This window comes from Acipenser ruthenus, chromosome 9, assembly GCF_902713425.1.
Source record: "Acipenser ruthenus chromosome 9, fAciRut3.2 maternal haplotype, whole genome shotgun sequence".
Classification (NCBI taxonomy): Eukaryota; Metazoa; Chordata; class Actinopteri; order Acipenseriformes; family Acipenseridae; genus Acipenser; species Acipenser ruthenus.
The window spans coordinates 25947960-25960722 of record NC_081197.1 but is presented as its reverse complement, the minus strand read 5'-3'; the positions used below and the strand labels follow the sequence as shown (position 1 = coordinate 25960722).

At 44.4% G+C, this 12763-nt stretch overlaps 1 protein-coding gene across 10 annotated transcripts in view; it reads left to right on the top strand.

The window, feature by feature from the left end:
* The window catches only part of apbb1 (amyloid beta (A4) precursor protein-binding, family B, member 1 (Fe65)), a 154106-nt gene that overhangs the window by 15910 nt on the left and 125433 nt on the right, over positions 1-12763 (top strand). For 9 of the 10 annotated variants that reach the window (XM_059029754.1, XM_059029752.1, XM_059029759.1 and 6 more), the window contains exon 2: positions 9059-9706. The exons of the other annotated variant lie outside the window; for it this stretch is intronic. In XM_059029754.1, the coding sequence (XP_058885737.1) occupies positions 9085-9706 (622 nt within the window). In that variant the 5' untranslated portion in view covers positions 9059-9084. The remainder of the gene's footprint in view (positions 1-9058; positions 9707-12763) is intronic. 10 annotated transcript variants of the gene reach the window in all.

Below are 12763 nucleotides of genomic sequence, written 5' to 3'. Positions count from 1 at the left end.
TCCAAGACCCCATAGACAGTGCTGGCCAGGCAGCAGAAAGAAGGGAGATCATGATTGTTGGGGACTGCATATTGAGAAACACAGCAAGTTCAGTTCGCAGTTTGGACCCCCTTACTACAACAGTGTGCTACCTTCCAGGAGCTTCAGTCAAGCACATCACTGAGAATGTGGACAAGCTCCTAGAACGAACAGGAGACAACCCGGTAGTAGTCGTCCACATCGGTACAAACAACATTGGAAGAGACAGACCAAGATCCCTGCAAAACAAATTCAGAGAGCTAGGAAGGAAATTAAAAGACAAGACCAAAACTGGTATTTTCTGGGATACTGCCGGCGCCTTGCAAAGGACCATATGGACAGCTGGAAATACAAAATCAAAATGCATGGCTGAAATCGTGGTGCACACAGGAAGGCTTCAACTTTCTTGAACATTGGAGCACATCCTACAACAAGGACTATCTATACAGGTGGGACAGACAGCACTTAAACAGAAAGGGAACCAATCTACTCGGAGAAAGGATCCTTGAGGAGGTCCAGAAGCATTTAAACTAGAAAGGAAGGGTGGAGAAAACAAAAAAAACAGAAACAGAAGGGAGACCACATCAAAACAAGGGCAACAACTCAGGTAAGACAACTATTAAATGTATTTATCTTAATGCTAGAAGTCTCAGAAACAAAATGTTAGAACTTGAAGCTACTGCACTAACAAGTATCTACGATGTGATAGGTGTTACAGAAACTTGGTTGTCTGAGAGTGATGGAGACAAATATAATATTAGTGGGTACTATATAGAAAAGACAGGCAGGATAGAAGAGGCGGAGGGGTAGCGCTATACATAAGAAATAGTCTTGAAGCCCAGGTGTTAAATCAGGACAAAGAAAACAATGCAGAATGAATATGGGTTAGAATAATGGACACAAATTCAAAGGGCATAATAATAGGAGCATGCTATAGACCGCCAAATTCAGACGCTGAGCAAAATAATCTGTTATACAATGACATTCGAAATGCGTGTAGAAAAGGAGAAGCCATACTAATGGGGGATTTCAACTTCCCCCATATAAAATGGGAAAACCCGACGAGGGGCACGATGGACGAAATTGAAATGGTGGAAATGACAAATGACTGCTTCCTAACGCAATTTGTCAAGGCACCGACTAGAGGGGAGGCATGCCTTGATTTAGTCTTTTCAAATAATGAAGACAGAATAACTAAAACAGAGGTCAGAGAGCCATTGGCAAACTCAGACCACAACATGGTCTCACTTGAAGTATTTATTTAAAGTAATGACTAAAGCTAAGGTTTACAATTTTAGAAAAGCAAACTATGATGGTATGAAACAGAGACTTAACAGAAGTAGATTGGAGTAAAATAGAGAAAACATCCACAGAAAAAGGATGGCTGTTTTTTTTAAAATGTAGTACTAGAGGCACAAAACAATTTAATCCCAAAAGTAGACAAATTAAATCTAAAACAAAATGGTTTAATAGATCAATTACAAAAAATATTCAGCGAAAAAGGCACTTTACAGAGCGTTTAAAAGGGACAAATAACAAAGTACACAGAAAGAGTACTTGGAACTGCAAACACAAGTCAAAAAGGAAGTTAGAAAGGCCAAGAGAGAGATAGAAATCAATATTGCTAAGGGGGCTAAAACCAATTCCAAAATATTTTTCCAGTATTATAACAGCAAGAGAACATTCAAAGAGGAGGTTAAATGTCTAAGAGACACAAATGGCAAAATCATAGATGAAGAAAAAAAAATAGCAAATATATTAAATTATTACTTTTCACAGGTTTTTACAAAGGAGGACACGGACAACATGCCCGACATGTCGACCTGTTCCTATCCAATTTTAAATAACTTTAGCATAACAGAGGCAGAAGTGTTAAAGGGACTAGGAGCTCTTAAAATAAACAAATCCCCTGGGCCGGATGAGATCTTCCCAGTAGTACTCAAAGAAATGAAAGACGTTATTTCCAAACCACTAACCAAGATCACGCAACAGTCTGTTGACACGGGTTGTACCGACAGAAAATTACCTATATGGTAACAATATCCTTGGAGACAGTCAGCATGGTTTTAGGAAAGGGAGATTGTTTCTAACTAACCTACTTGACTTTTTTGAGGATGCAACATTGAAAATGGATAACTGCAAAGCATATGACATGGTTTATTTAGATTTCCAGAAAGCTTTTGACAAAGTCCCGCATAAAAGATTAATTCTCAAACTGAACGCAGTAGGGATTCAAGGAAATGTATGCACATGGATTTGGCAGTGGTTAACATGTAGAAAACAGAATGTACTGATTAGAGGAGAAACCTCAAAATGGAGCGAGGTAACCAGTGGTGTACCACAGGGATCAGTATTAGGTCCTCTGCTATTCCTAATCTACATTAATGATTTAGATTCTGGTATAGTAAGCAAACTCGTTAAATTTACAGACGAGTAGCAAACACTGTTGCAGCAGCAAAGGTCATTCAAAATGATCTAGACAACATTCAGAATTGGGCAGACACATGGCAAATGAAATTTAATAGAGAAAGGTGTAAGGTATTGCACGCAGGCAATAAAAATGTGCATTATAAATATCATATGGGAGATACTGAAATTGAAGAAGGGAACTATGAAAAAGACCTAGGAGTTTATGTTGACTCATAAATGTCTTCATCTAGACAATGTGGGGAAGCTATAAAAAAGGCCAACAAGATGCTGGGATATATTGTGAGAAGTGTTGAATTTAAATCAAGGGAAGTAATGTTAAAACTCTACAATGCATTAGTAAGACCTCACCTAGAATATTGTGTTCAGTTCTGGTCACCTCATTACAAAAAGGATATTGCTGCTGTAGAAGGAGTGCAAAGAAGAGCAACCAGAATTATCCCGGGTTAAAAGGTTTGTTGTATGCAGACAGGCTAAAAGAATTGAATCTATTCAGTCTTGAACAAAGAAGACTATGCGGCGATCTGACTCAAGCATTCAAAATCCTAAAAGGTATAGACAATGTCGACCCAAGGGACTTCTTTGACCTGAAAAAAGAAACAAGGACCAGGGGTCACAAATGGAGATTAGATAAAGGGGCATTCAGAACAGAAAATAGGAGGCACTTTTTTACACAGAGAATTGTGAGGGTCTGGAACCAACTCCCCAGTAATGTTGTTGAAGCTGACACCCTGGGATCCTTCAAGAAGCTGCTTGATGAGATTCTGGGATCAATAAGCTACTAACAACCAAACGAGCAAGATGGGCTGAATGGCCTCCTCTCGTTTGTAAACTTTCTTATGTTCTTATGGGGGACAGAGAATCACAATCTGTTCCTTTGTTTTGGTTTTTGCATATTAAACTGGGAAGGACTGTGAGAGACCCCCTGTACGAGAAAGTTGTACCGTGAGTGTTTTTTGTTTGTTTGTCTGTTTGTAATCGTCTTGTTTGTTACACCACAATAGATGGCTGTAGCAGGGCAGTAGTAAGCCCTGCTGTTTAAATGTATTTATTTATTTTTAGAACGGGGTTTCCCCCTCCGCCCCTGTGTTATTTTGTATTTGTTTATTATGATTTATTATTGTGTTTGTATTTAAATGACGGCGAGAGCCGTGCGCCGTATGTTTTGTTTATTTAAAATGTGTTCTGGCAGAGGCGAGAGTGGGTACTCGTTCTCTGCCAGGAATAATTAAATTAAAAACCTTGTGCAGAAGTTGGCCATCTCCCGAATTAAGTGATTAATTTGTTGCTAAAACGGGAGATGGTCACCTGCATATAAGCTTGCAGCTCTCTGCACTCTAGGTGGGTGTATGAGGAACGAGAGTGGAGAGCGCGAGAAAGAAAACAAAACAAAACTTAAGTAACACAGGAACAGTGACAGCAGTTGCCCAGCCTGACCTGTGTTGTTTTGTGTTTGTGATTATTTTTGTTTAACATTTTTATTTTGCTCTGTGAGCAAGTCTTTTTGTTAAAACCTTTTATTTTATTTCTGTATTTAAATAAACGGCGCAGCCGCGTCTTTCTTTTGTTAAAAACTGCAGACTTGGTGTCAGTGTTTGTACAGTTTAGTTCCTGCTTCTGCCCTGACGTCACCGCTCGGCCATTCATGTCAGACGGCTAACACGATTCCGGAGCTGTCGCCGAGGGCCAGCACTAAAGCCGGAATAGCACCACTACTGTCACAACTATAACCTGTATCACCCACCACGAGCACTACTGCACTCACCCAGGACTGGTGACCCTGTATGTATAATTGTGGGGCGGATACGTGTGGGATATTATTATTGTTTGGGTCTGCAAACCCATTATTGTTTATTGTTGTTATCGGTCTTGGATACAAAACAAAATAATAAAGCACTATTTTCCAAACCGGATTAAACCTTTCTGTCTGTTTCATTACCGCACTCCATCACCCCTGCACCTGCTTTCACTCAGTCACTTTGTCACACGTGGTGTGAGTTACGGGATATGGATCGCAACGCACTGACGGAGCTGCTGGAGGCGCTGGACAGCAGACGGGAGACAGAGGAGAGAAGGAGGGAGGAGCGCTATACTGCACTCATTGAACGGGTAGGGCTGGCACTTTTGACAGCATCAGCCTCTACAGGAACACTAGCAATGTCGGCACCGAAGGCTCGGGTGATGAAGATGATGGTGGAGGATGACCCAGAGGCGTACCTGGTCGCGTTTGAGTGGCTGGCTACCACCGCGTCATGGCCGTGGGAGTTCTGGGCAAGCCAGCTGGGACCGTGCCCGATCGTGGAGGCTCAGGCAGCCTACCAGGCTATGAGCGACCTCAACGCCACCAGTTACGACCTGGTCAAGCTGGCCATTCTCCACCGCCTCAACTATATGGCAGAGACCCACCGGGTACGGGAGTACCGAAGATCCATGGAGATACGACCCAGGGTAGTTGCGGAGCGGTTGTGTGACCACATGGTACACTAGCTGACCCCCAAGAAGAAAACCAACCTGCAAATGGGGGAAGCAGTGGTTGTGGAGCAATTCTGCCATGTGGTCAGCGCTGATACCCAAGCATGGATACGGCGCCACAACCCCGACACCCTGGAAGACACAGTGAAACTGGCTGAGGATTTTGAGGACTCCCTAGTCATATTAAAACGTGCATACTGAGGGGGCGAGGGGAGTTCCTGGTAAGTGACGCATTTGTGAACTTCACAGAGTCTTCTGGCAATTGAATTGTAGTTTGGTGATGTCGTAGCGCTGTTATGGGCAGTCACTGTAATGGTCAGCTCTGTGATGTCCATCATGGTAATGTCATAGCGCTGATTTGGGAAGTCGCTGTAATGGCCGGCGCGGTGATGTCATGATGCGAGAGAAGGTCACAGGTCATTCCACCAGGGTTTTGTTAAGTATTGGGTGTTGTTTCAGGGTGCATCGGTCTCTGACACTTGCAGTGCAGCGGTGTGGGCCACTCCTCACACCTTCAGAAGGTTTTCCAGGCTTAATGTCCTGGATCCTCAGAACCCTGCCTTTGGAGTGCTGACAGTGGCGTCTCAGCCAGACTCAGAATCATATACATGAGATAATTATGCGTTCTGTGGTCATTACCATGCCTTATAATAATAATAATAATAATAATAATAATTATTATTATTATTATTATTATTATTATTATTATTATTATTATTATTATTATTTGTTTATTTGGCAGACGCCTTTATCCAAGGCGACTTACAGAGACTAGGGTGTGTGAACTATGCATCAGCTGCAGAGTCATTTACAATTACGCCTCACCCGAAAGACGGAACACAAGGAGGTTAAGTGACTTGCTCAGGGTCACACAATGAGTCGGTGGCTGAGGTAGGATTTGAACCGGGGACCTCCTGGTTACAAGCCCTTTTCTTTAACCGCTGGACCACACAGAATTATGGCAAGCCGCAGCTTTGGTAGAGGTTATTAGATAATATGGTATTTGTGTACGCATTAGTATTAAACTGTATTGATATGATTGTGTTAGAGGGGAGTGTTTTCGGTGTATGTAGCTAAGTGTAGCAGAGTGTTTTGAATGTACGCTCATTACACTCTAGAGTATTATAAACAAAACAGAGTGTTTTATACTGTAGAGTGTTTTGGGCATCCTATAATGGTGTGAGATATTGTGAGGGAAATTCTCCTTATGGATTTTATCAGGGTAATTTTAGTTTTTTAATTTTTTTTTTCTAGGTGGTATATGTGAGTACATAATGTTTTTCCAATATTACAACAGCAAGAGAACATTCAAAGAGGAGGTTAAATGTCTAAGAGACACAAATGGTAAAATCATAGTCGAAGAAAAAAAAAATAGCAAATATATTAAATGATTAGTTTTCACAGGTTTTTACAAAGGAGGACACAGACAACATGCCCCACATGTCGACCTGTTCCTATCCACTTTTAAATAACTTTAGCATAACAGAGGCAGAAGTGTTAAAGGGACTAGGAACTCTTAAAATAAACAAATCCCCTGGGCCGGATGAGATCCTCCCAATAGTACTCAAAGAAATGAAAGAAGTTATTTACAAACTGCTAACCAAGATCATGAAACAGTCTCTTGAGACAGGGTTTGTACCGACAGACTGGAAAATTGCAAACGTAATACCGATCCACAAAAAGGGAGACAAAACTGAACCAGGTAAATACAGACCAATAAGCCTGACTTCAATTATATGTAAACTTATAGAAACTATAAGAAGACCCAAAATGGAAAATTACCTATATGGTAACAATATCCTGGGAGACAGTCAGCATGGTTTTAGGAAAGGGAGATCATGTCTAACTAACCTGCTTGATTTTTTTTGAGGATGCAACATCGACAATGGATAATTGCAAAGCATACAACATGGTTTATTTAGATTTCCAGAAAGCTTTTTGACAAAGTCCCACATAAAAGATTAATTCTCAAACTGAACGCAGTAGGGATTCAAGGAAATGCATGCACATGGATTAGGGAGTGGTTAACATGTAGAAAACAGAAAGTACTGATTAGAGGAGAAACCTCAAAATGGAGCGAGGTAGCCAGTGGTGTACCACAGGGATCAGTATTAGGTCCTCTGCTATTCCTAATCTACATTAATGATTTATATTCTGGTATAGTAAGCAAACTTGTAAAATTTGCAGACGACACAAAAATAGGAGGAGTAGCAAACACTGTTGCAGCAGCAAAGGTCATTCAAAATGATCTAGACAGCATTCAGAACTGGGCAGACACATGGCAAATGACATTTAATAGAGAAAAGTGTAAAGTACTTGCACGCAGGCAATACAAATGTGCATTATAAATATCATATGGGAGATACTGAAATTGAAGAAGGAATCTATGAAAAAGACCTAGGAGGTTATGTTGACTCAGAAATGTCTTCATCTAGACAATGTGGGGAAGCTATAAAAAAAAGGCCAACAAGATGTTCAGATATATTGTGAGAAGTGTTTAATTTAAAAAAAGGGAAGTAATGTTAAAACTTTACAATGCATTAGTAAGACCTCACCTAGAATATTGTGTTCAGTTCTGGTCACCTCGTTACAAAAAGGATACTGTTGCTCTAGAAAGAGTGCAAAGAAGAGCAACCAGAATTATCCCGGGTTTAAAAGGCATGAATCTATTCAGTCTTGAACAAAGAAGACTACGCGGTGATCTGATTCAAGCATTCAAAAAAAGGTATAGACAGTGTCGACCCAAGGGACTTTTTTGACCTGAAAAAAGAAACAAGGACCAGGGGTCACAAATAGAGATTAGATAAAGGGGCACTCAGAACAGAAAATAGGAGGCACTTTTTTTACATAGAGAATTGTGAGGGTCTGGAACCAACTCCCCAGTAGTTAAAGCTGACACCCTGGGATCCTTCAAGAAGCTGCTTAATGAGATTCTGGGATCAATAAGCTACTAACGACCAAACGAGCAAGATGGGCTGAATGGCCTCCTCTTGTTAGTAAACGTTCTTATGTTCTTAAATGTTAATCTGTCCATTCCTGGTAGTTAATGACCAATTTGTCAGTTAATGCTACACGATTCAGTGGAGTTGCATTAAAGTCGACAAAATTATGAATATTATATTCCTTGAAAAAAAACGATTTACTATTATAAACTGTTTTAAACATAATGTGTTTGCATTATAGTCTAATATTAGAAATTACAACAAAAAAAGCTGGTTTGGTACCGATGCTGAAGCATTAGAACTATCATGTTAAACTGTAATGGTATGCTAACGAAGTGTTAACAGTGTGTTACCTAAGTTGTGTTTTCAGTGGTCAAAATAAATGCTTTCATTAGATACAACTTATAGTAATGGATAAAGTGAGTCCTACTTTTTGTTTAAAGCTGTTTGAAGATTGCAGTTCACCAGACGCAACTTGCAAATGTTGTTGCACAGTTATAGATAAAAAAAAAAATCCTCACCTGGTATAATTAGGAATTCTGTTCAAAATGATATAATACAAAAACTATAACACTAATCACATTACTTCTCTCTATTTATAATTCGTTTTATTTACGTTTATTTACACAGATAAAACAGAAAAAAATTCAAGCAAATATAACACATTCAGAACAAAAAAGATGAGGGTAATGGTAAATAATACTATTACAATCCTGTATATACATATTTAAGGATAAAGTTTATTTTATTATATTGAAAAAAATGCTGGTAAATAGGAAAGCTGTGTATTGTCTTCTCTGTGTCCATCAACATTCTAGCTACAATTTCTACATACTGTAGAATAGTAATCAGTTTACATTTTCTAGCAACCTGTAGACTAGTCTCCCCTTGGCTTAACATTAAAGAATATTTGAATGTGCATTTACATTTTTTTAAACAATATTTGAAACACCTCGGCACTAATTATCCATGATTTATTTTTTCATCAAATTCCAAGGAGTCAAAACATAAACATTTTTACTATTGTGAATGCTGCAGTATTTACAGTGTAGGAAGCAAGGTTGTATAAATGCAGTTTTATTAATGAATAAACCTGTGAGCTCTCTTCTATGTTTTTGTAACGAAAAAAAAATGTAATTGATAGCGTGAAAGAGTTTGAAAATAATTTGCCATCTGTCTTCTTATGTCTCATTCTCTAGCCAAAACCCATCCCTAACCTGTTGCCATGTCCCTGGAAAAGACAACAGACCTGACTAATGACACCTGCCTGCAGACGCCCCTTCGGTTGAATCTACAGTCTCCTTATAATGCCTTACTGGACCCTGAGATCAGGAAAGACACATCCCACAATGAACACAGCAGATATGAGGAGGACAAACATGCCAATAATCATGAGACTGAGCAAACCAACAAACCCACAAACGAGAATGCCAATGACAAATGGGTGAAGGAGGGCCAAAATCAGCTGAACAAAGCAGCTGTGACAGAGAAGCAGGATCAGAATCACAATCTTCAATCCCCTTCTGGGGATAGCAAGCAGGGCAATGAAAAAAGGGGTGAGAAAGAAACACCAGCCAAGGGATTTATACCCTTCTACTCTAACTTGAAGCTATCTGCTGAGAACCTGGCCGAAGAGACCAGCAGTTTTGTTAGTTTACAGGGGCATACCGTTAAGTTGGTGGGAGAAAAAAATGATGTCAAAATTTTGGAGACAGAGTTGCAGAAGGATGACAGCAAGAGTGTCTGCCTTTCTTTGGAGATGAGAAACTCTGCCCAGAGTGATGAGGACTCTAGCTGGACCAGCCTCTCTCAGGACAACACCTCCTATAGCCCTGATGGAGACTCAGGTATCTTAGTGCATTTATATCTAATCTATGCTCCAGGAAACATACTACAGTAGGGGTGAGCCAGTTACTTTTATTTAGACATTTTTATTTCTCCTTGTCACAAAGACGGCCAGAGTGGGTGGCGTCAGACCGGAAGCAGGAAGGAATACACACACAGACAGACGGTGATGGTGATGAGCTGAGTGCAATGGCTGCACTCAGCGTTTATTAACAAAATAAAAGGTTTCAAACAGCACAAAAACAAAACAGGACACGGCACTACACGCCAAAATAAAAAGACAAACAAAACGGACTACACAGACAAACAAACACGGTGAGCAGATACTCTAACTATTATTATTATTATTATTACTACTATTCTCTTTACCTCCGTCTCCAATCCCGTTCTCCACTCACCGAACACCTAACAACCACTGAGTGAAAATGTGCATCTATATATACTGTTGTGCTGGGATTCAATTACTAATTAATTATTCACTTGAATCCCAGCACGTGAATTAATTACGTGAAACCCCGTGTTCACATATTATATTTTAAATGCACGTGCGTGATGTGCAATCCCGTGCCTAAATACAAATCTACACTTTAAATATACGTGAAACACAGACCCGTTTATATCCCGTGTACCAATCTATACACCAACATTAACACACACACAACATACAACACAGATCACACAAATGCACACAGGGGCGGGGCACTTTGCCACATATACCCCCCCTTGTGCGCAGCACACATGGCCTCAACGGCCACCTCCCCCCTTAAATACCCAGCAGTCCAGGCCAAAGTCTCGGGCTGGGAAGGGAGGCTTTAGTGGGCCCATGGCTGGACATGCTGTCAGCTCCCCTGCCGGTAGTGGCACGGCTGACAGCATGCTGGTCCAGTCCTGCAGCGAAAAAGCTGCGGGGGCAGGTGGTCCCCCGACCTCCCCCTTCTTCATAGCCGGCAGCTCCCTCCTGTGGGGCTCCGGCCACAAGAACTCCTGCAGCGAAACTGCTGCTGGGGAAAGTGGTCTCCAGACCTCATCCCCCTTCTTCGTGGCCGGCAGCTCCCCTTTCTGGGGCTCCGGCCACCGTACTCCCTGCGGAGGTACGGGCAGCAGAGGCAGCTCCAGCTCCTCTGCTCCAGGCGGTGGCGGAGGCAGAGGCAGCTCCAGCTCCTCTGCTCCTGGCGGTGGTGGAGGCAGAGGCAGCTCCAGCTCCTCTGCTCCTGGCGGTGGTGGAGGCAGAGGCAGCTCCAGCTCCTCTGCTCCTGGCGGTGGTGGAGGCAGAGGCAGCTCCAGCTCCTCTGCTCCTTGCGGTGGTGGTGGCGGAGGCAGAGGCAGCTCCTGCTCCTCTGCTCCTTGCGGTGGTGGTGGCGGAGGCAGAGGCAGCTCCTGCTCCTCTGCTCCTGGAGGTGGTGGAGGCAGAGGCAGCTCCTGCTCCTCTGCTCCTTGCGGTGGTGGTGGCGGAGGCAGAGGCAGCTCCTGCTCCTCTGCTCCTGGAGGTGGTGGAGGCAGAGGCAGCTCCTGCTCCTCTGCTCCTAGTGGAGGAAGCGGTGGAGGTGGCGGAGGCAGAGGCAGCTCCTCTGCTCCTGGCGGCGCTGGCTCCCTCCGCTGTGGCGGCTGGGCTGGTGCGCGCCGTGCTGCCTTCAGCAGCATGAATAGATGCTGCTGGGGGACACCAGCCTCCTGCCCCTCTCCCCCCAAAAAATTTCCAGGGGGTTGGGCCTGTAACCCCTCCCCTTCCGGCTCTTGGGGCTGAACCAGCAGGCATTTTCCCTCTGCTGGTGGCTTGGGTCCCAGAGCTGTGGAAGCCCCGACTTGCCTCCCTTTGGGCTGTGGACGCACCGACTCCTCCCTTTTGGGCTGTGGACGCACCGACTCCTCCCTTTTGGGCTGTGGACGCACCGACTCCTCCCTTTTGGGCTGTGGACGCACCGACTCCCCTCTCTTGGGCTGTGGATGTTCGGGCTCCTCCCACTCAGGCGTAGGACGTTCGGGCTCCTCCCACTCAGGCGTAGGACGTTCGGGCTCCTCCCACTCAGGCGTAGGACGTTCGGGCTCCTCCCACTCAGGCGTAGGACGTTCGGGCTCCTCCCACTCAGGCGTAGGACGTTCGGGCTCCTCCCACTCAGGCGTAGGACGTTCGGGCTCCTCCCACTCAGGCGTAGGACGTTCGGGCTCCTCCCACTCAGGCGTAGGACGTTCAGGCTCCTTCCGCTTGGGCACTGGCGAGCTGGCATAGGGGCATCCTGACCAGTCATGTCCCCCTTCCTCACATCGCCCGCACCAGCTCGGTGGCACCTCGGAGCAGTCCCTCCAGCGGTGATCCACCTCTCCGCACCAGGTGCACCAGGGGAACAGGTTCTCTGGCTCCTCTGGCCGCTGTTGCAGTTGTGGTTGGGGCGGTGGGAGCAGCAGTCTACCTCCCCCTGCTGGTGGTGGAGACTGAGGCGACCCCTGCTCCTCCCTCTCCTGATGGACAGGGCAGTGGGCCACGAAGTGCTCACCTCCGCAGATGGGGCATCGTTGGGGTAGCTGTCCGAGGGGGTACCAGGGGCAGTTGGTGCGGGAATGCCCAGGCTCAGCACAGTAGTAACACCCGGGCTGCTGTTCCTCCTCCTCCTCACCTTGGAAGGGGCAGATCGCCACCGTGTGTCCTTGGACCCCACAGGCCATGCACCAGCCTTGGTCCTCGAGGGCCCCGAGGAGGTCCTCCAGGTCCCGGCAGCCGTCTCTCCAGCCTTCCATTTTCCCCTCGGGGTGCACCAACCAGTCCCATATTTCTCGGGACGGTGGGGAACCCGGTGGCAGTGGGGTGGCTACTGCTGGTTGGGGTGACCGCGGCTTCTGCTGCTTCCTGCAGCTCTTTCTCCCCATCCCTCTTCTTGCTCTTACTTTTTTTTTTTTTTTTTTTTTTTTTTTTTTTTTTTTGTAATCCAGACCACTCCTGGTCTGACGCTTGGAGGCGCGGCTATCCCACGAAGACACCACGTGTCACAAAGACGGCCAGAGTGGGTGGCGTCAGACCGGAAGCAGGAAGGAATACACACACAGACAGACGGTGATGGTGATGA